Raw genomic sequence first — 24152 nt, forward strand, 5'->3', positions numbered from 1 at the left:
TAGTCCCACTTGTTTATTTTTACTTCTGTTGCTTGTGTTTTCTTTCGCTCTTGTTAACTTTAATGCTCCACATTTATCTTGATCACAATGGTGGTAACCTCTTCGTCAACAACCTTGTGAATTGACAAGTTGGCTCTCGTTCTTCTGTCCATCAGGCAGATGTACTCTCCTCAGCTGGTCTGACTTAAGTATGGAGCCTCCATTCTTCTTCTTTTTGTTAATGTAATTTTTTATCAAATTGGCTAACATACAGTGTGTACCGTGTGCTCTTGGTTTTGGGGTTAGATTCCCATGGTTCATCGCTTACATACAACACCCAGTGCTCATCCCAACAAGTGCCCTCCTCAATGCCCATCACCCATTTTCCTTTCTCCCCCCACTACCCTCTCCCCAATCAACCCTCAGTTTGTTCTCTATATTTAAGAGTCTCTTATGGTTTGCATCTCTCCTGGAGCTTCTACTCTTCACATGGCAAGACAGAAAAGCACAGATTGCTGGGTGATCAGCCTTCTCAAGTGGGATGTTGGCTTCTAGGCACATTTTCATAAAGTCCCAGAGAACACTTTCTCTGTGTGCACAGTACTTTTGCACTGAAGGGATGCAGTTAGGAGCCTCTGCTTCTTCCTCACCTTCTGCTCTTCAAATTCTGCCTTCCTCTTGGTATGAGTCTTTGACTTAAGGTGGTCACTAATGGTGGACTTGTGAACATGGTTCAGAACCACGATGTAAGAAGTGCAGCAGAGTTTTCCTCTGTCTTTGTGCAGCTCACTCCAAAACTCAAAGTCAGTGGCTGGATCCAGGGGAGTCCCATACAAAGCAATCTTAGAATGGTTTGGAGCAGGTGGTGCTGTCACTACAAACCTTTCCATTGTGACTTCGAATAAGGTTCCAATCAGTTTCCAGTTTTTTTTTCATCTTGATACTTAGTAGTGAAGGGTCTCCAGTGCAAAACCAGGGATGCTTGAAATCCTGACATTTTTGTTTGCTCAAACTTGGAGATGCTTTCAAATCAGTTTTTTTTTAGAAGTGGTGATGGGGAGTTAGTTTCTGGGGCTGCACCATATTTTCCGTGGGGTGCTGGGAAGTCATGCCTTTATGTAGGATTGGGGATGCCATTAGGGGAAGTGGACGAGACCTGGTGGGAAGAGAAAGCAGAAGGAAGAAGAAAAGGATCAAGGGAGTTAGGGAGAAGGAAGAGCCTTGCTGCGCCTCCCCCCACCCCTCCCCATCGCCCCTGCTATTGACCTCTAGGGGTTTTACAGTTTTAGGTCTGACAATTAAGTCTTTAATCTATTTTGAGTTAATTTTTGTGCATGGTGTAAGATAGGGGTCCAATTTCATTCTTTTGAATGTGACTAGTTATTGAAAAGATTCTCTTTTCCTTATTGAGTGTTCTTATCTCCCTGTCAAATATTAGTTAACTATACATATGGGTGATTATTTCTAGGCTCTCAGTTTTTTTCCACTGGTCTATGTGTCTGTTTTTATACTTGTCCCATACAGTTTTGATTCGTATAGCTTTATAATATAGTTTGAAATCAGAAAGTGTGATGTCTCCAGCCTTGTTCTTAAGATTGCTTTGGTTATTTAGAGTCTTTTGTGTGCCATTTGAATTTTAGGATAGTTTTCTCTTTTGTGAAAAAAAAAAAAAAACCGCCATTAGAATTTTGATAAGAATTAGATTGTGTCTGTAGATGGCTTTGTGTAATATGGACACTTTAACAACATTAATTATTCTCAGCTGTGAATATGGTATGTCTTTCCATTTATTTGTGTCTTCTTCAATTTCTTTAATCAATGTCTTTTTTTTTGTTTTTTTGAGAGAGAGCAAGTAGAGGAGAGGGGCAGAGGGAGAGAGACAGAGAGACTCCATGATCAGCATGGAACCTGATGTGGGGCTCGATCCCACAACCCTGGGATCATGACCTGAGCTGAAATCAAGAGTTGGGTGCTCCACTGACTGAGACACCCAGGCGCCCTTTCATCAATGTCTTATAGTTGTCAGTGTATGTATTTTTCACCTCCCTGGTTAAATTTATTCCTAAGTACTTCATTCTTTTTGATGCTATTATAAGTGAGATTTTTTTCTTTATTTCTTTTTTGGATAGTCTGTTATTAGTGTATAGACATGTAACTGTTTTTTGTATGTCGATATTGAATCCTGAAACTATACTGAATTCATTTGTTAGTTCTAACAGTTTTTTTTTTTTTTGGTGGACTCTTTAGGGTTTTTAAAAAATATATAACATCATGTCATCTGCAAACAAAGCCAGTTTTACTTCTTCCTTTCTGATTTGGATTCCTTTTATTTCCTTTTCTTAAATAATTGCTCTGGCTAGGACTTTCAGTACTATGTTGAATGGGAGTGTTGAAAGTGAGCACCATTGTACTGTTTTTGACCATAGAGGAAGAGATTTTAATCTTTCATCATTGACTATGATGTTAACTATGAGTTTGTTATATCTGTTTTTTATTATGTTGGGGTATGGTTTTTTGGTACTCAATTCGTTGAACACTTTTTTTTTTTTCACAAAAAGACACTGAATTTTGTCAAATGCCTTTTCTGTATCTGTTGAGGTGATCATGTAATTTTTTATCCTTCATTTTATTAATGTGGTGTAAAATGTTTATTGATTTCTGTACGTTGAACCTTCCTTGCATCCCAGGGATAAATCCCACTTGATCATTCTAACTGAATTCAACCACACATTAAAACATTCATATACCAGGTCATCTTAATTAACCTTTCCTTTCTCATTTTCAGAAGCTTTTTCATTGGCTTTTCCTGGAGATGGCTGTTCTTTTTGGTCTGCAGAAGGGGACTTTTAGAGCAACGCTTTTGCCTGGTTCTCTCTGGCTCAAACCAACTAGATTTTTGCTCTGGGACAAGCAGGAGCTTCAGGGAAAGGAGTGTGTGGTCAAGAAGGAGCTCACCTCTCATAGACCAGGCAGGAGCAATCACCCCTCAGCCCCCAACACACATACCCTCATTCACTTTCTGCTTGTGATTTGGGATGTGCTGTGTGCTCTGACTCTGACTCCCTCTGTTTCCCCCTCCACTGTCATTAATCACATTTCTACAGTTGCTTTGGTCTGTTTTGGGGCTTGCTACTTGATTCTCTAAGTTTATCCGGGGTCAGTATCACATGGTGTATACTACTTGAAAATAAGTCTTGTTATCTGGCAGGAAAAGTCCCTTAATTTATTTTTCTTTTTCAGGAATAATCTTGGTTATACAGTTCAGATTTAACTCATGAAGTTCTAGGGGAAAAAATCCTGTGAGGACTTGGTTGGGATTACACTGTATCTATATATCAGCTTATGGTAAATTTACATTTTCGTATCTATATCTATATGCAATAAATTTTCATTTATTTTGGGCCTATTTAATATCTTTTCATAATTTTTGTTTTTTTCATTAAGGAACTTGTACATGTTAAGATTCATTTTTATATACCTTAAATATTTTTGTTGCTCTTGTTAATGCTTTTTCTTCTAAATTTCACTTTATGTTTGTGCCAGTGTCTAGGACTCTACTTGACTATTGTGTATTCCTTTCTGTCCAACTTTCTAAGCCATTTTATGAATTAAAATAGTTCATTAGTAGGTACTTTGGAGTTTTCTATATTGACAACGAGAGTGACTTACCAGCTCATGCTGCATTTTAGGAACAATTAGGGAAAGCCATGTCTCCCCAGACATGACTGATGGATCCAGTCGTGTGTAAGGTGTGTGACAGGAGGGCACAGCAGAGGCCTGATACAGCCCGCACTCACTCCCTTGGCTGTGTGCACTGGCTGATGTGGCAGCCCATCATATCAGCTGCAAATGATGACAGTTTGGGTTCTTTCCATTCTTACAAATTCTCTTTCTTTCTACACTAGCTAAGATCTGTAGTACAATAATGAATAGAAGTTAGTGGGAGCTGGGCATTTTTATTTTGTTTTTGGTTTTATAGGGAATGCTTTCAACACGTCGTGATTAAGTATGGTATATATTTTTTTCTGGGCAGATGCCCTTTAATCTATTTAGGGAGGGTCTATTTCTTTACTAAAAGATTTTATTATAAATGGCTGTAGAATTTTATAAAGTTGGTTTTATTCATCTACTGAGATGAACATAACGTTTTCCTTTTTTACCTTATTAATGTAGTGAGTTTCCTTCATCTATTTTCTAATGTTAAAACAGCCATGAATTTTGGGGCTAAACCCAACTTGGCCGTAGTATATTATCCTTTTCATATACAGCTGGACTTCTTGCTAATATTTTGTTTAGTATATTTTCATCTATATTCTTACATGAAATTGGCCCATGAATTTCCTTTCTTGTGATTTGCTGCGTTTCAGTATCAAAATTATGTCAGCTTCCTAAAATGATTGAAGTGTGCTTTCTTTTTTCTTGTTCTCTGGAAGAGTTTGAGTGAGTTTGTCTTTTTTTTTTTTTGTTTGTTTGAAATGATAGAAACTCATCTGTGAACTTCTCTGTGCCTGGTGTTTTCATTATGGAAAGCTTTTAAAGTACTGATTAATTTATTTGGTAGTTATAGATCTATTTCTTCCTGAGTCAATTTTGGCTAATTGTATTATTCTATAAATTTGTCTAGAACAAGTAACTTATTTATTTAACTTGTTTATGATTTCAGTGATATTGCAGAATATTCTTGTCCATATAATATTATCCATAACATTCTTTTATCTCTGCTGCATCTGTAGTAATAAACTCCCTTTTATTGCTAATATTGATTATTTGTGTTTCTTTTATTTTTTTTTTCTGATGTCTCTCCCCCCGCTCCCCACTGATCTTTCCAAAGGTTTGTCTATTTTATTTGTATTTTCAAAAACTAACTTTAACTCTGTTGATCCTTTTATTTGTGTGTACATTTTGTTTTGTGTCTTTGTTGTGTTTTGCTTAATGTTAGTTCCTATATTAACTATTTTTCTTCTGCTAATTTCTTTGGAATTATTCTCCTCTTGTCTAAAATTTCTTATACTGTTAGAAGTTAAAAATCTAATTTTTATATTTTCTTGTTTTCTAATTTAATGCTTCAATTTTTGCTTTTAATTTTACTTACCTGTATACTACATTATTTTTGTATATGCATTTTCATAATCATTTGGGTTTGTTTTCTAATTTCTGTTATAGTTTCTTCTTTGACCTCTAATTTGTATGTTTAAAATATCTAAATATATGGGGGTATATGTATTGGGGTAGAGATTGCAATCTATAGGATACCACTCATTTGAAATTTGTGGAGGCTTGCTTATGATCTAGCAGTCACTGGTCATTTAAAAAAAAAGAAAAAGAACGATTCATAAATCCTTGAAAAGAATGTGTATTCCTGATAACTTGAATGCAGTGTTGTTTATAAACACTAAATCTAATCTGTGTCATTCAAATATCCTATACTGTTACTAATAATTTTTCTGCTTCAGCTATCAATTAATGACAAAATTGTGTTGTAATCTCCACCTGTGATTCTGGATTTGTTCATTTTTCCTTGAAATTTTTCAGTTTTTATTTTGTATATTTTAAGATTGTTGTTGTTATTATGTATATCCTCACTATTATATCTACTTGATGGGCTAATCTTTTTATTTTTATGTAGCAAATCTCTTCATTTCTATCATAGTTATTGTCTTGAAGTTTGTCTTGTATTATATGAATACGTTAGCACCAGAATTCTTTAGGTAAATATTTCTGTGGTATATCTTTTGGAGCCTTTAACTTAAGCTGTTTTGGGTCTCTTTGTTTTAGGTATATTATAAACAGAACATAGCACACTTTCTCTCTTTTTTCTGTACTTCTCTCTCTTTCTCTTTCTCTTTGTGTGTGTGTGTGTGTGTGTGTGTGTGTGTGTGTAATGCACACTTTATAATCTTTGCTCACAATTGGCTGATTTAATTCATCCCTCCTTACTGTGTTTACTATTATTTATTAATGCTTGCCCCCCAAACTTCTTTTTTTCTTCTTTTTTATTGCTTTTTTTATTACTCATTTATTTTTTCCCCTCTTAACTTATTTGAATGGTAATATTTATTTTTATCTTTACATATATTCTTTTAGTTATACATAGATATTATAGAATTTATTATAACCTAATAAGGTAACTCTAGATATTACAGCATTAATCATAACCTAATAAGGCTGAAGTTAATTTACATCTCTATTTTCCTCCTCCTCAAATAAAAGAAACTCAGAACACTTTGACTTACTTTAGTCATCCCCTTTTGGATTCGCATGCAATATTTTAGATTTATCTTGTTTTCTCTTACCCCATAAATGAGGTATAATTGTTTCTTATAGTCAAGATTTGTTTGGATTTCCTGAAATAGTTACAAGTAAGTTTGCTCACCATTCTTTCTTGTATCTCAAATTTTCCGTCAGGCATTACGTTTTTCCTGCCTGAAATCAATCCTTTAGAATTTCCTTTGTGGGGTGCCTGGGTTTCTCAGTTGGTTAAGCATCCAACTCTTGATTTCGGCTCAGGTCATGATCTCATGGTTCATGAGTTTGAGCCTCACATCAGGCTCTGCGCTGACAGCACAGAGCCTGCTTGTGATTGATTGTCTCTCTCCATCTCTCTCTCTGCCCCTCCCCTGCTCATTCCCTCTCTCTTTCTCTCAAAATGTATACATAAACGTTAAAAAAAGAGAATTTCCTTTGTGGGATTTTTACCTGCTTGAAAATGTCTTTAGTTCACCCTTAGTCTTGAAAGAGGGTTTCTCGGTGTGTAGAATTTTAGGACCATTCTCTGTAATCAGATATTTTCTCATTGTCAGCTGACTTTCATCATTGCTCTTAAGTGGTCACCTATTTTTTTTTTTTTTTAAATTTTTTTTTCAACGTTTTTATTTATTTTTGGGACAGAGAGAGACAGAGCATGAACGGGGGAGGGGCAGAGAGAGAGAGGGAGACACAGAATCGGAAACAGGCTCCAGGCTCCGAGCCATCAGCCCAGAGCCTGACGCGGGGCTCGAACTCACAGACCGTGAGATCGTGACCTGGCTGAAGTCAGACGCTTAACTGACTGCGCCACCCAGGCGCCCCAAGTGGTCACCTATTGATCTAATTCCTCTCTCTCTCTTTTTTTCTTTCCCCTTTGGAAACTTTCAAAATCTTCTCTGTCTTTGGTGTTCTTTAGTCTTATGAGTTTTCTTAAAAAAAATTTTTTTTTAATGTTTATTTATTTTAGAGAGAGACAGAGAGACAGAGCATGAGCGGGAGAGGGGCAGAGAGGGGGATACAGAATCCCAAGCAGGCTCCAGGGTCCGAACTGTCAGCACAGAGCCTGACACGGGGCTCAAACCCATGAACCGTGAGATTGTGACCTGAGCCGAAGTCAGATGCTCAACTGACTGAGCCACCCGGGCACCCCAGTCTTATGAGTTTTCTATGGTTTGTGTATGTTTTGTATTTTTTATGCTTAAAATTCATTGGCATTCCTGGGTTTGAAAGTTGTTTTGTCTTTCAAACTTTCTGAGAAAAATTTCAGCCACTATTTCTTTGAATATCACTTTTCCCCCTGTTCTTTTTCTTCTCTCCCTTTGAAAATCTGATTAAATCCTTGGTAGACTACTTTTCACTCCTTGGTTTTACTTCTGTCATGTTTTCTTTCCCTTTGTCTTTCTGGGATGCATTTCAGATCAATTCTTTTGTTCTGTCTTTTACACTAATTCATCCTTGAGCTGTGATTAAGATCTCTAATGAGTTTTTTCATTTTAATTGTTATATTTTTAATTTATAGAAGTTCCATCTCAAATCTGGTTCTTTCTCAAATCTGCTTGGTTATATTTTATAGCCTTTGTTCCTTGAAAAATATTTCCATGACTCTTTTATTTCTTGAAGCTAAGTTCTCTAATTGAGTCCCTTCACCACCACCCCCCACCCCCACAATGGATAGTGTGAACTCAGGTCACAAACCTATATGAAGATCATTAATTCTTGGGAGAGATTTTACTTTCCTTTACTCAGTGGTGAAATTGGGATACAACTTTTCTTGCATCTTCTGTATAGAAGATTATTTCTCATTTACCCTTAACATTGAGCTTCTGGTCTTTTGGATTCTATTTGATCCTTTCCCTAGTCCCTAGGCTTTGTGCCTAGTTTTCCCTACCCAATACACATGTGAAACAGAGCTTAAGGAATACAGTAGCAGATCTTCTTAGGGCAAAAACTCCCTTCAGTTCTTGCTTCTTTCCCCTGGTTCCTGCTTTTGCTTTCCTCCTGGCCTCTCCAGCTTTCTTATCTTTTTGCCAGTTCAGTGATGCATTTAAAAAACATCAAGCATCTTTGTCAATCCTTTCAAATTCTTCTCATGGAAAAGTATTTTAGAATATGTGGTCCATCATATTGCCAAACACAAAATTTCTGTGCGAGCATTGTCTATAAGAAGGGGACACAGTTGTTAACTAAAAACCAGGTGCTGAAAAATAGTGGCATAGTGTGGAGTTCCTTAAAGAGAATGTTGTCTTGATCGCCACTCAACTTACTAGCTGTGTACCTTGGCAAATTTTAGAATCTCTCTGGGTCTTCATTTCCCCATCTTTTTTTTTTTCAACGTTTATTTATTTTGGGGACAGAGAGAGACAGAGCATGAATGGGGGAGGGGCATAGAGAGAGGGAGACACAGAATCGGAAACAGGCTCCAGGCTCTGAGCCATCAGCCCAGAGCCTGACGCGGGGCTCGAACTCACGGACCGCGAGATCGTGACCTGGCTGAAGTGGGACGCTTAACCGACTGCGCCACCCAGGCGCCCCCATTTCCCCATCTTTAAAATGGGAATAATAGCAGTACTGATTAGTTTGGATTTTTTTTTTGAGAAATAAATGAATTTATTTGTATGAAGCACTTGGAAGAGTGCTTGGCACATAATTAAGTGCCCAATATTATATTTCATTGAGTTTAAAATGCCATAGATTATAAGATGCCCTGTTGCTTCATAAAAAAGAAAATATGCTTTCAGTTAAACTGTAACACAGTGCAAAGATGCCATTGACTGAAACATGCATCCCAATGTCAGATGCTAAAATATGAAAAAAATGCACCTTAGAACCACCTGAGTATAGTAAAATGTAGCTATTATTGTGAATGGATACATGTGAGTGACAAGGCAGTGACTGAGAAACAGAATCGTAGTCTCAGAATTGATAGGACTTTAAATGTTTGTAGGTATTTATTCCATCCTACTGTCACCTCATCAACTTCTGGACTCTAGCCATATTGTGCCTGAACTGGAGCCAGTGTCCAGAGACTAACTGTTAGACAAACACAGCATTCTACCATCTCCTACAAGACCAAGGAAGATAGGAAAAGGGACTTATATTTACGGAGAGACTTCTGTGTCTAGCACTCTTCTGGATGCCTTAAATATAGCACTTACCTTAGTTTTCATAGTTAGGTTAATTCAGATTGTTTGCTATAATAAACAACCCCCCAAACACATTATGTTTATTTCTTGTTTATCCCTCAGACTGATGTGAGTTGGGTGGCTCTGCTCTAAACCATGCTCAGGACTCATCTTCTTCCATCTTTTGGCCTCACCGTGTTGGTGTGGCTTTCCAGTTGCTCTGGCATCACTTAACGGGCAGACAGGGGAAGAGAGAGGGCCATGGAGAAAGCATCCCTACCATTATAACTTAAAACTGTTCAAGACCTCGCGGCTTTATTGAGTCCTAGATAACTCTTTGGAGGGAGAAATCACATAGGTTAGAGTGGTTGGAGATGGCCTCCCAGATGAGGTGGGATTAGAGCTGCGTCCCGAAACCTTGGTATGACCTGGAGATAGAAAAAGAGAGTGGAGGAGATTTTGATCTGGACGTGTTGGGATGCCATGAGCAATGCATAGCATTATGGAAGAGCAAGATGTTTTTGGAGAACCACGGAATCCCCTGTTGGGTAATGACCAATATTTGTTGAACTCCTACTCTGAAGTAGACACCATGCAGTGCACCGTTTCACCCCTGCTGTGATATGCAGCGTACCAGGCAGAGATGAGCCTTGATAATACAGCATTCTGTAAATTGGCTGTTTTTTCACGTTTGACTCACTCTATGCCCCAGATCGTATGCTTCTCCCTCCTATGTCTTCTTTCCCAAGGGTATATAGACCCCTTCAACCTGGGGCCTCATCATGACTCAGAGAGGGAAATAGCTCGCCCAGTGTAACCCCTGAGCATGATTTATGAAACAGGATGTATCCAAATTTTCACCACGCTGGAGCTATTCAATTTTCTCTAATGGCTTTTATCTGAGAGTTATGTCTGTTCGTGGCAGTCACGACCAGTAAGTCATTAGCTTAAAGTATACTGATTGTTAATTTTAGCACCCTGGGATCTGGGCCCAGTGAGAGAGGGCTCTCGCTTTTGCAAATCAGAGCTAAGGAACATTTGAGCAGTTGGCTAACATTCACATCAGGAAAAGTTAGAAAGTAAGAGGGGATAATTAAAAAGTGAAAGAGTAAAAACCAGTTGACTAGCTGGATATAGTTCAGGAGGCTGTAGACTGGCCTCCATCTGGCTGCCCCCCCTGCTGCTGGCTACTTGTCCTCACCAGAAGAGAAACAGAACCAGTCTGATTCTGAGCACCCCTGTGTACCAGGTACTTCACATCTGTGATCTCCCTGATCCGCATAGCAGTGCCATGAGGAAGGAACCGTTACTCCCATTATCTTTATTATGTACCCCACTTCACAGATAAGGACACTTAATGCCCAAGGTCACACAGCTAGGCACTGACTCCGAATCTGTGTTCTTAAGCAACAGGGGTTCTGGATGGGGGTGGCCCAAAGGCCCGGCATAGCTTCTCTCGGGGGCTACACTCTGCCTAAGGTCTTGGACGTCTGGGGTACCCGTGTCTCACTTTCGCCTATTAGATGATCAGCAGCTCAGGGCCAGCTCCCAGAAGGCAGTAACTGCAGTTTCCTTGTGTGGTTCAGGGCTGGGTGCTCCTCTTATGGGCAGCTGGGGTGTCATAGCCCTAGAATCAGGAAGGGGCCACCCTGAGATACGAGATGGAGCAGCCATGGCTTTCCTGGTTCCAGGAATTTTGGGCTTCCCCCTGGGACAATTACACATGCTCATTTAAGAGAGGCTGCCTGGCAGTTGGCTTTGACAAGCTGGAGCCCTTTAGAGGATGGGCAGTCATATTGATCAGGGACTGGGGCACCTGGACCTCAGCAGGGAGACTGGCTCCTTTCTCTCAGACCTCTGAGGACTCGTGGACATCTCTGCATCAACCTGCCTGTCTTATTCCAAGGCTGAGCTGAATTAGACTAGGATTCCCTGAAGTTTCCTATCCACTGGTTATTCCTCTGTGCTTGATAGCTATAGCAAAGGAGAAAGAGCATGAGTAATTATCCTAGATTTATAGATGGGGAACTGCCAGAGCCATTGATTTCCCAGGGAAAATCACACTGAGCCTGAGTGGGGTCTCTGGGCTCTAACCATACAAAGCCTTGTTTGGATTTCTCATGGGGAACTTTCTGGGATTGAGAAAACCCGAATGCAAGTTCCAGATATAGCTCAGTTTGCTGTGTGACCTCAGGCAGATCTCTTCCCCTCTCTGAACAGGTCTTTCCATCTGCCCATGTTAATCTCTCCGTGATTCAGTTTTATCATCTGAAAAATGGGGCTAACATGAGCTGTTCATAAGATTATTCTGAGGATGAATAACTGTAAAGCATTTACAACAGTGCTTGACAAATAGCACCCTCTTCTCCCTCTTCTCCTCCTACTTATTATTAGTATCATTATAGTTTTTATTACAAGGGAATAATCTCTAAGGCCTCCTACTAATTCTAATACTCTAACAGTATGATGTGAGCTCCTCCAGGAAGGCTGCCCAGATTGTGGCTGGAGGGCTCTAGTCTTGTCCTGGACATATTTGCGCAGGTGGGATTCTTGTTACCTTTTAGGTAAAGCCTAGAAGGTAGATGTATCCAGTTAATCAAGGGGAGGCTTGGGGCCTTGTTTGTGCTTTGTTGAAACTGTTCTGGCTCTGGAATTGAGGAGCAGGGCTGAGGTCTGATGCACAGTCCTTCCCGGCTGCCTGGCCAGGGTCTTCAGGGCCTGAGGGGCAAGCCCAGCTCCTGTGAGCCCTGAGGTCTATTCTGCCCACCTGCTTGCCTCTGCTGCCTGACAGCTGTGAGTGGCCACCCAGGCTTCCTCCAGGGAGCCGGAGCTGTCTATATTTCATGAGGCTCAGTCTATTCAGTAGGGCTAGGTGACAGCTTGCTTAGTTTCTTGCATCTCCCCTGGGAATGAGGGTTCTTAGAGTATCTGATTGCTGCAGCATGCTGGCCACCCCAGCTAGCAATACTGAAATATCTTGAGGACTGCTGCCATGCTCCCACAGATCAACAGTGCCTCGAGTTGGGGTGAGGAGGGAAGCTCATTGCTGTTACCTCTCAAAGCTCATTGCAGCCGCCCTCCTTTTTGCCCCAGGTCTCCATGCCTCCAACCCAGGCTTTGGTGGTCCCTTTGGGAGTTGCACCTATCTCTTAAATGGACCGCTGCTACTGGCCCCACTCCCTGGAGTCCATCCACTTACTGGTCACCATGGGAGCTGAAATTTCACTCTGATCATTTTACTCCCCTGCTTAAGCCATCAGTGGCTCCCTACCACCCACAGGAAAGAGGCCAAAGAATCCATTCCTTTCGTATGCAGGACCACAGAAGCACCTTCCCTCCAGCGCCCTGCGAGAGATCTGGGTCCCTGAATACTTGCTTCATTTTCTGGTCTTTATGCCACTGTTCACACTGCTCTCTTGGCACTGAATGTCCTTGTCCCATTGCACCTGGCAAAATCCCACCCTGCATTCAGGACCCACTTCAGATGTCATCTCCTCTAAGAAGTGTGGCCTACTTTCCCAGCTGAAAGTGGCCACTCCTTTTTCTGTATTCCCACGCTACTGGGGTCGTTTCCTCTAAACTCCATCACCAGCCCGGGGTGCTCACTTCAGCCTTCTAGAAGCACTTGCAGTTCCTTAATCTCCCCGTGTTCTTCCCTCTGTCTGCCCACCCTTCCTTCCACACCTTCCTTTCTCCTGTGTTTTCACACTCCTCTTGCAAGTGTCAGCTTTGAAGTCAGGCCTTGACCCCTTTTCCCCACCTGTTCTCACCTAGTACCGCTGGGAAGCCCTCTGGACCTCCCTTAGCACCCACTTGCTTCTTTGGCAGTTTTTGCAGTTGTGATGCAACTGTCCATTGTCCCTGTCTCTCTGTCAGGGAGAATCTGCCGGGTCACAGCTCAGGGTGGGGAGGGAGCCTGCCTAGCCAGGTGTGATCAGACAGTGAGGGCCACAGAAACTCAGGAGGGGACAGGTGGCTTTGTGTCAGTGGGTGTAAGGATGCAGAGCCCTCTCCCTGTAGCCTGCATGGTTGGAAAAGGCCCTCCCATCACCCTCTCAATGAATACTCATCACGGTGCAGAATAGGCACCTGCCAGGGCTCCTTCAGTGAGAACCCATCCAGGCAGTCAGGAAGTGTTAGTGGATCTGATAATTGTGCACCAGGTACAGAGTCAGGAGCGGGGTGGGGGATATGGCAGTGGGCAGGACAGACCTCTAGTCCCTGACCCTGGGATCCTCAGGGGGCAAAACTTTAAGCTACTAATTTCAGTTAATTGTTTAGTTACAATTATGATAAATTCTAGGGAGGAGAAAAATGAGGGGGCAGAGGATCACATAATGAGGGACATGACTGAATCCACACTCTCATTCCTCTCCCAGTCACCCCTCCCCCGCCCCACCCCCAGCTGCTTCCTCCCAGTGCCTAGCGCTGCATTGGAGTTTAACTGCTTTCTACAATATTTACTGTCCTGCCCCTGTTGACAGCCCTAATGGATTCTGCAGATTAAATAATCTCAGCCCAGCCTCGAGCTGTATAGGGATTGGCCCATTAGACAATGGCAGAAGCCGCCCCAGTCATTGTTCTAATTGAATAATTTGCTGTAAATCGCCTCCATTTCCTTCTGAGCCCAAACTGGCTTGTTAGCCAAATGGAGGCGAGCTAGGGCTGCCTTTAATGGGATGTAGGAGCAGAAATGAGCTGTCTAAATGAGCCGTTGTCTCATTGGGCATGGAATTAAATCAGAGACACTTAAGGCTTCAAGTCCTTCTTGTAAACTAGCCTCTCCTGGGATGGGAAGGCATAGCCAAGAGCCTTCAGAACAAAGGCTGCAAAGCTCCAGGGTGAGATTTCCAATGAGTTAGGAAGGGCTTTGGGTGGGGTTAGGGGTTGGGGCTGAAGGTAATGGAGTTTCCTCTTTCTTGCTCACTTCTGCATGTGTCTTTTCTACCCCTCTCATGGGCAAGACAGCGTCTCTGCCCTGAGATACATTTGTCAATAACTCCTTCCATGAGGAGGAACACTTCTTCTTGAAGCTACCCTGTGTCAAGCACATGATTTTTATTTTATTTTATTTTATTTTATTTTATTTTATTTTATTTTATTTTATTTTATTTTATTTTATTTTAATCTATTAGGGGCTTTTGCAAGTGATCTCATTTAATCTTTATGAAGCTCCTAGGAGGCAGGTATAATGGAGGGAACCACATTCATGGGTGTTCATGATTTTCTCAAGGTCAGGTACCAGTCTGGTACAGAGTCAGGATTTGAATCCAGATCCGTCAGACCCCAAAATTCAAGTTCTTTTTGCAATAACATTGAGGACAGACAGTGTGGGGCAAAGGGGCTACTTTGAATCCACTCTCTGACATGCTATGTAGCTTTGGAGGTATGTAATCAGAATCTCTGCTCAGTAGGATGAGTCCAGCGCAGGGCAGTAGGGGAGGCGGCTGCCGGGGCAGCAGCCTTTGGGGGCTTTCCTGAGGGCTGCATGCTTGAAATAGGCCTCTCTGTAAAGCTAGTGACACTTCAGGCTTTAGCTGGGACTGTGGTTTGCTCATCTCCTGATCCCCTTGGGGCCCACAACTGTCCACACGATTCTCGCAAAAGGAACCAAGAAATGAGGAACAGAAGAGATGTCCCCACTGTCCGTGCCTGTCTTCTTTGTACCCTTTGACTGCAGTCTTTGCAATCTGCTTCATTTCTGCAGGGACCGTTGTTCTGTCCTCCGGCTGCGTTATTGAGAGCCGGCACTAGACGAAGCTGGAGGACACTCACAGTCCTTCCGGGGGATGGGAGCAGCGGGAGGCACTGGTGACAGGGAAGAGGGCTGGCTGGCTGTGAGGTCTTGGGGCTGGGTGTAGTTGCCACTATGGAATGGAGTCGGGCTTCCTGTTAGCAAATGCCAGACACGTGCCACTCGTTTGTTACCGTCATCATCTCCACCTGCTCTAGCACCTCCCCTCTAAATCCTAAAACCTTGATCCTAGTCCTCTGTCACCTACCAGCATTGTGATCTTGAGCAATGCATATGCCTCCACTGAATTTCTGGGTCATCAGTAACAGGGGGATGGTGATAGTATTCAATGAGTTAATACCATATGAGGCATTTAGAACAGTGCTTGGCTCATGGTACACACTCAGTAAATATTAGCTCTTATTATTGGTGGAGACATTTTATAAACATCAGCTGGGTTAAACTCTTGGTCCTTCCTATCTCACTTTCCAGATATTCTCTCTTACCTGTGCCTCATCCACACTGAATATGAGCCATGGCTCTCCTGAGAGCCAGTCTGACTCATAATCCTGGCTTCAACCATGCAGGTCATTATGTAGGGTCCTGGGATCAGTCCCACATTGAGCAAGATTTGGTTTCAGGCATCAAGGAGTCTTGTCCTACTGGGGGAAAGAGGCAGGCATAAATAATATAGTCTGTGAATAGGTCCTTGATACAGATGCTTCCCCAATGTCCCCAAGAGGCTTCTCTAGCCTCGGGGAAAACATGCAATCACAAGAACCAAGGTTTTGTTTGCTGGAAGGCTCCACTGGCACAACTCTGGGAGGCTATGGGTGAAATGGTTGAGCAAGGACGTCTCATCAGGGCATTTAAGCGAAATCAAGATATATGAGGTTTATTGTTGTGTTCCCCTCGGCTAGGAGCCCAGTGGTCCCTAACGAAACGGAAGCAGATGGTTTGGACATGACTTGTTCCTACTGTGCTCTAGCTGGCTTCTGCCCAAAGGGCTCACAGATCAGCAGTTAGGCATCTGTTCTAGAATTTCATGGTCACCAAGCTATGTTTCTAGAATCTACCTCTTAGAAATTCACATCATTCTCTTGCATCCTTCTGCTCATGACCGCGCTCCCTTTTTCTAGGTCCATCAGATATGACTTGATCAGATCCAAAGGTCCTCCAATACCAAGGGCATGCTTCATCTCCTCACAGAACCCTAACTGCTTCACACTTCAAAAGGGCCTTGCAGCTTCCTTACCGTCTCCGTGTCCTCACCTGGCATAAGCTCAAATTCCTTCTTGACTGTTCTTACTCTGTACCCCTTTCTTCTTTGTGACGGAGATGGAGGTAAAATAAGATCTGCTTGCTCACTGCTATCTGATGACATCATAGCATTCACTCTGAAAAGCTGGTATTTCCCTTTGGAGTTCAAACAAATTGGAAAGGGAACAGTTACCTCCTTTTGTTGTTTTTTTCTTTTGTGCCATCCTTTTGTGCCTGCTGACTCACTGGGTTTCAAAAATATACTTTTTCAGTAATGATAATAATGCTAGAAATAACAATGGTGATACTCCTGATGCTGATGGGCCCTATCAAAGCTTTATATGCTTTGTCTCATTTGCTGCATCTCCCTCAACCTAGCTGACCACAGGGCAGGTATACAATGGACTCTCTGGGCATAAGAATAACAAAGGCTACTATTTATCGAGCTCTCACCCTGGCCTGACACTTCCATATTCTTTATGTCTTGTCATTGCTGTAATAGCCCTGTACAATAGATATTATTACTCTCAGTTACAGATAAAGAATTAGGGCTCAGCAGAAAGGTACTAAAAATGTGTTCCACTCATCTTTTCAACAGACCCATAGAGTGCTTGCTGCATGCCCGGCTCTTGGCTCAGTGCTAGGAGCACAAAGGGTCCCTGCCCTTGAGGGGTTCATACTGCGGTGGGACCCACAGACTGGGAGACAGGCAGTGGCCATGAGTCTCTGGAATTACACAATTCCCTAGTTTATTCTGAGCTCCTGTCTCCCATACTTTTCAGATCAACTGACTTATTCTTTATTCCAAGCATCATAAAGGGTACTTTATGTCCAGTGTGATCACTATTAATTAAAGTCCTCCTCCGCTCTTTTCTCATAAGGGTCATTTGTAATCATGGAGTAAGAGTTTAATTTTTCTGGACTTATCTTCCTCTTCTCAGCTGTTATCTTCCCACAAGCTCATACTTGCGTTTTCCCTGAAAGTCTTGAAATCTGCTGTCCTCAAGCGCAGGGCATGCTGGGTGATGGCCAACCCTTCTTCTGTTGCTTTACCCAGGCAACGGTGAAAGAATCTCCATTTTCCTCAGGGAGAACTTCCTCACCAGCTTGGAGAAGGAGGTGGCAGAGAGGAAGAACAAGGAAGGGACAAGGTAACAGGAGGAGTCAAACAGGTGGGCAGCTGATTGGATGGAGGAAGGGCACCATTGTCTTGGTGCAACTTTCGAGGCACAGACAAGCCAGGTGGGTCCTCAGTGCTGGGACGGAGGCCCCTGGAATCTGGTTTATCTTTATCAGACTGCTTTTGGCTGTCCACTAACAAAATTTTCACTTTAAACAACAAGGACTTTATCATCTTACATAACAGGGAGGCCTAGGGGTCGGCCAGACTCCAGGGTTCGTTGATTCAGTGGCTTAGTGACCAGGGACCCAGATTTATTATTCTCTGTGTGCCAGCTTTATTCTCCCAGCTAGGTCCTCTCTTGATTGCAAGCTGGTCTCCAGCAGCAATGATGTGACGTATTTCCTTGTTCAGGTCCAATGGGAGAGATACTGTCTCCTGTGGTTCGCAGTTAAGAGGAAGAAAACTTTTTGTAGAAGCAATCCTATCATGGCTCATTGGTCTGAATTGAGTCCCATGCCTATTTCTGAACCAGTTACTAGCAGTTCGAGTGAAATTATATCATCTGAAGTGGAATGGATTTTGGGAAGCAACCACTATGCCCACTACAGCGTCACATTTCCCATGCATAATCGACATGAATAACCCCACGCTGTGATGGTTATAGAGAATTAGCATGTAGACTTTCCAGATTTAGCAAATAATACAGGCTGCCCAGTTAAGTGTGAATTTCAGATAAACCATAGATACTTTCAGAGTATGAGTATGTCCCATGCAGTATTTGCTGGTCTGTGTGTCCCTGTGTTTGGTACAAAGCAAGATGGGTCAGGCAAATGTTTGATATTGGGAGATAAAAGATTGTAGGGATTCATGGTGAGCTTGGGACATTTGACTAAGTCCTGTACTACTTGTGTGAGGGCAGTGGAGTGTAAACCGGTTCAAAAAGGAGAGGAGGGTTAGGGGGCCTTCCCTCCATAGCTGCCTTGGCTCCTTGTGGCCTGGATCTGAGAGCAAAAGTGATTGCACCTTCTCTCTAAGGACATCTGTTGACCCCATCCTGCCCTCTCTTTTTCCAGGGTCACAACCACTGTGGGCAGGCTTTGCTGCAGATTGGGATCAACATGATGGCGTTGCCTGGAGGCCGCCACCTGGACTCCATCCCTCTGCCGGGTCAGCGGTAAGTCCCATAGGTGTCTCTTAAGGCCAGGCCTGCTCTATCTGGCCAATGGCTGAGGCCCAGCTCCAGGATCTTGAGGCTGCAGGTGGCTCCACCTCTCCATGCACTGTCCTGGGGTGGAAGCTTAAGACAAAGCATTGGGGATGCTATGTTCACTCAGCAAATACTGATGCAAGTGGGCCCTGAGACATGAAGGAATCAGGCATGTCTAGTCCCCCAAGGGACGGTCTCCTTAAGATACAGGCAGACAATGAAACATTTTTTAAAATTTTTTTTAACGTTTATTTATTTTTGAGACAGAGAGAGACAGAGCATGAATGGGGGAGGGTCAGCGAGAAGGAGACACAGAATCTGAAACAGGCTTCAGGCTCTGAGTTGTCAGCACAGAGCCCGACGCAGGGCTCAAACTCACGGACCATGAGATCATGACCTGAGCCGAAGTCGGCCGCTTAACCGACTGAGCCACCCAGGCGCCCCATGTGTGTTGCTTTTAAAATCAGAAAAAAATAATGAGTATTTGCTAAAAGTCTACTGGTACTGGGTTAACTCCTTTGAGGCCATCATTACAAGGGAGTATACGGGTGTGACATGTATCTCATGCACGCTACTTAGAATGGAAAACACTGTTAGAGATGTAGTTAGGACTTTTCTGTGCAGGCTAACGTAGAGAATAAGGGATCACCTGGGGGGCCAAATATCTTTCCACACAGTGTGTCTTAGGCAGAGCTCAGGGATCGTGAGGTGCAAACCTGTTGGGATACGTGTATGTTGGAGTGGCTGATGGCCTTTGAATTCATGACTGCTTGCTTTCAAAGCCAGGTTCTTCCTCTCACTAGCTGTGTGGCCTTGTGCAAGTTCTCGAATCCTGTCAGACCCCCAGTTCCCTCACGTATAAAATGGGTAAAAATAGTACCTATTTCATAGGGTTAACGTGTGAATTGACTGAGTTGCTATGTGCAAAGTGTCTCACTCAGGGAAAGCTGCATAGGGGGCCTGTTGTTTATTGAGTGCCTACTCCATGTCAGAGGTCCGCTGTGGCTCTACATGAGGGTGATCTCAGGCAAGTCTTCTAGAAATCCTTTCCCTGACCCCTCTTGGCAAATGACCTCGGTGAGAAAATCCAAAATTATCAACAGACACTCCCAGCAGCTTAATATTTTAAGCCGGGAGAAAGTGGAGCTATTCTAGATGAAGTGTTCATAGTCTTTCTGGCTGCTGTCCACACCAGGCAGTAGCTCGGTACCCGTGAGCCAGGTGGGCAGAAACAGCTCTGGCGATATGTTGGTTGGTAAGCACCTGGGGAGCTTCCCAGGTGTAATCTGAAACCAGCCTCTGTAATCAAAGGGCAGAGAGAGACCAAAGAAGGAGGCGGGCCACCCAGATTGGTGGGCAGCAGGTTACACAGGCAAGGGAACTTATATATGAGGCTTGTCTTCAGCCGCCGCAAGATGTGTAGATTCCGCACCTGCCGCAAAATCTTAAAAGTGTATATGGAGGCCTTAAGTGGGTTCAGTTGAGTATACTACCCAGACAGTCTCAGCACCACATCACTATCTCAAGGTTGTGTCCCGAGGGCAGCCTCTAGGAGGGGGAAGGCAAGTGGAATGCACATTCCAAGGACAGGGGAGGGGGTGAGGAGCCTCGGGTGGCTGGGGTCCAGTGCACGGGTGAACCGATGGCCACGTCCTTTTGATAACCTCGTCTAACACAATAGGGCTTTGGGACACCTCCTCAGAGCCTCCTGGGTCCTGGGACAGTCAGACCGGAGAGCCTGTGCTGGGGCTGGGGAAGCTGCTGTCACAGGGCAGTTTAGGATTGTGTGGGAGTCAGGACTGCCTCAACTTATCTTGGTTCTGCTGCATATTAGTTATAACCTCAGGGTTCAGCTTTCTTCGTCTATGAAGTGGGCATGTTTATACTTACATCATTGAGTTGTAATGAGAATTTAAGATAATATGTCTAATGCATCCTGCCTGCACACAGGAACTGCTAGAACCTCTTCAGATAAAGACTAGGTCCCTGGTCTAGAGAATGTGGGGCAAAGGTAGATCAGACCCTGGCACCCTTTCAGCCTCTGGGGACCACTGTCTCTCTCCGTCACACCTCCAATTGCCTCAGAAGCTTTAAGGATAAAAGGAAATTAAATTACATGAAAATGATTTAGAAGTTACATTACTCTTCTTTTTGGAGGCAGGCTAGGGTTTCTAACTGATGTTTTACACACATATCTTGGGAGGAGAGCCCCGGACTAACATGACCCCAAGAGTTCTGGCTGGCCACAAAGCTACAACGTGAGAAGGGGTTTGCTTAGAATGTCTTCAGCCCTAAAGTTCTGATAGGGCAGGGTGGGCTGCAGAGAGAAGGTGGTATTTCCTTTAATGTATTCATAGCCTGGCATTGCCGGAATATTAGGGGAACACAATCCCTGGGCCCTACCAGCCTATTAATTGTGTGCATGGGCCATGTTCGTGAAGAAGGCTTATGTGTCTTTACAGGATGTCAGAGGGGTTAATTTATCCAATCTGATGCTGCATTGTGGACAGATAATAGCAGCACCTCTTCTTTCCTCTTGTTCCAAGCTATAGAGGCCTCTTTAGTGGGGAATAACACCATGGTTATTGTCCCCAGACAAATAATTAATGCTGGATAATTGACTTCTCTCTGTCGTGTTTCATTGAAACTGAACTTCACTCTGAAGTGCCATTCATTGTTCACTTCAATGTGCAAAATAAACAAATACCGACAAGATGCGTGAGATCATCCAGCAGCTTGGGTGAATCATAGGGGTTAGGCCTTTGGTATTTGAGACCCTTATGAGTAAATAGCATTAAAAAAAAAAAAGGCTTATCTAGGTGTGGGCTCCAGGTCAGGGGCTGGGATCCCATGCCAACTCGGCATGGACAATAGGAGAGGGAATGTCAGGGTTCTCAACTCCAACTACATCTCCTGGAAAGCTTTCATATTTAAAAATAATAAAATAAGCCAGAGAACAAAACCCTCCTCTTGGAAACTTGAATGTGGGTCTAAGTGGTTGGAAACATATAGGCCTTGGTATCAGACTTGGGCTTGAGTCCCAGCTCCACTTCCTACCAGCCGTGTGACCTTGGCTCCCGCCGAACGTGCCCGCCAGACGGCACACATGTGTGCTGATTATTATCTCTATATTGCAAGTGATGGGCCACAGGTTGGGTTCTCTGGGAAGCAGCCTTTGGGACAGAGTTGAGAGTTGAGAGTGGCTATTAGGGAGAGCCTTTGGGACCAGCACTCAGGGAAGGGAGAAGACAGAAGCAGGACCAGGTGGAGGAAGAAGACTTGAGTGACTTCAGCTACCCTCACAGGGAGCCTGGGAATCACAGTTTTGTTCATTGTACAGGGTGGCCAGGGTCTTCAAATCCCACTTGATATGTCTTTTGAGTGGGCAGCCTTGGGCCAGGGTATGACCTTAGGTGAGGTGGCTCTGAGACAGTCTGAAGGCCTGGCGGCTGGAGGCTGTTAGCTAGTGATACTCCCAGCAGCTGGGGACAACACGTCCTTCCTTAAAGGGGAACCTGAGCAGCACATACATCTGCCCCATGAGGAAACTAAGGCTTGCGGAGGTTAAGGTACTTGCCCTGGGTCAGCTTTAAGGAACGGAGCTTGGATAGATGTTCCCAGATGGTGCTTGGGCCTGAGTGCTGGCCAATACTCTATCCAGTCTGTCTTTTCCACCGTGTTCTTGGGGGCTTCACACGAACAAGCCATGCACTCATTCATCCAGGTAGTTGTTTACTCATTAGCTTTCAACAAAAGTTTTCTACACATATGTACTGAGTGAAGATCAGGTTCCTTGTACGACGCTTGGGTGCTTAAGGACATGTTGGTGACCAGACTGGGCATGTTCTCACCTGGTTTCCTTTCAGCCTGGAGTCTGAGAGGAGCCAGTATGGGTGTGGCTACAGCTAATGGCAGGCAGCCTCCCCGATAGCCCCTGGCCTGTTGGCAAGGGGTGTCCAGCTGGAGGCCACCGCAGGCCAGCCTGTCTCCAAGCAGATAATGGCTTACATATGTGCACCCCTGGTCTGTGGCTGCTTTTCTGCTGCTGGCCTGTTTTCTGTGCCTGCGGTGAAATGTGCAGACTGTAATTGTCAATGGGATAATTGGATATTTTTCTGTTGTTTAAATAGAAAGGAAGGCCAATCACAGTTAGAATCGAATTCCCTCACTTCTCTCGTCTCCCAAGAGAAATCCACAGGAACACAGGCATGACCTTGAGAAGGCAGAGGGACAGTGATTCAATAGTTATTTTTAGGGCGAGAGATTGGGTTTAAATTCCCATACAGTGCCGGGAACTGGGATCATAGAACCATCGAATGTTACTGCTGGGAGTTACCTAGAGCTCATCTGTCATCCTCATAAGATGGGGAAACAGAGGCCCAGAGAAGGGAATGGAGCTGTCAAAAGACTCTTCAGTCCCCTACCCACCCATTTGTGGAGTCCTGCCTTTTCTGAGCTGTTCCTTATGCTGTTTCTAGAAGAGCTGTGTCCGAGCTCCAGGGGAATTCTCATGTGGCAGTGATCAGTAGTAGACCCCAACTTCATTCATCCACTCATTCAAATGAGATTTACTTTGGACTGAGAATTTACACAACCCAGGCCCTGGGTTGTGGGGTGATGATTTATGTAAATGCCCTTACCTTTCTCAATGATGAATGTCCCAAGGGCCAAATTAATTTCTGACTCATATTTGTGCTCCTGTGATTAGAGTGTACACAGTAGGAGCTCAATAAGTGGTTGTTGAATGAATAAATGTTTAATGTTTGATGAGTGAATGACGAATCGCTGAGGAGCCTCAGGTGACTATGAGAAATTAATTCAATAGCTTGGATTTTGTTCCTTTCCCCAAGGCACTCCAGTCTTCAGCAAACTCTTCATTCTTTTTGGTAGAAAGTTGCTGCTTGGAGGGAAAGAGTAAGCTAGTTTTATCTTGATTAATTTAAATCCTCTTTCTGAGTTCAAGCGAAAGATTTAATTGTTTGATGGAATCAGAGAGCTGGAGAGACATTTTTTTTTTCTTCTAAAGACAAGTAACTTTAGTCTTTGGTTTTATGTTCACTGGAAAAAAAAGTCCACAGTTTCATCATTAAATCTCTTATGGGAGAACCCAGTGCAGTGAGGAACATGGACTAGAAACCAGAGGCTGCCCTCTTGTCCTTTATCCCCTCCCTTCCTCTTTCCTTCTTTCCTTCTTTCCTTCTTTCCTTCCTTCCTTCCTTCCTTCCTTCCTTCCTTCCTTCCTTCCTTTCTTCCTTCCCTCCCTCCCTCCCTCCCTCTCTCCCTCCCTCCCTGTCCTGGATGTATACTAACCTGCTGTGTGTTCTTGGACAATCTTTCTCCCTCTCTGAGCTTTAGTTTCTTCATATGAGGATGAAGAGGTAGGCAAAAGTTTCCCCAAGGACCCTTCCAGCTCTAATATTCTAGGAGTTTGTGAATGAGTTTTGGAGAGTCTGTTCCCTTTGCTGGACAAAAATATCACAA

At 43.5% G+C, this 24152-nt stretch overlaps 1 protein-coding gene and 1 pseudogene across 2 annotated transcripts in view; one reads left to right on the forward strand and one right to left on the reverse strand.

Annotated features, from left to right (window-relative positions):
* The window catches only part of INSC (INSC spindle orientation adaptor protein), a 125422-nt gene that overhangs the window by 16734 nt on the left and 84536 nt on the right, over positions 1-24152 (forward strand). Inside the window, exons 1-2 of one of the 2 annotated variants that reach the window (XM_047878659.1) lie at positions 17502-17583; positions 18538-18638. In XM_047878659.1, coding sequence (XP_047734615.1) covers positions 17530-17583; positions 18538-18638 — 155 coding nt within the window. In that variant the 5' untranslated portion in view covers positions 17502-17529. Of the gene's footprint in view, positions 1-17501; positions 17584-18537; positions 18639-24152 lie in introns of those variants that run through there. The other variant, XM_047878660.1, reaches the window with a different exon arrangement.
* Positions 106-869, reverse strand: LOC125176801 (CGG triplet repeat-binding protein 1-like; annotated as a pseudogene).

Source organism: Prionailurus viverrinus, chromosome D1 (genome assembly GCF_022837055.1).
Source record: "Prionailurus viverrinus isolate Anna chromosome D1, UM_Priviv_1.0, whole genome shotgun sequence".
NCBI classification, from domain to species: Eukaryota; Metazoa; Chordata; class Mammalia; order Carnivora; family Felidae; genus Prionailurus; species Prionailurus viverrinus.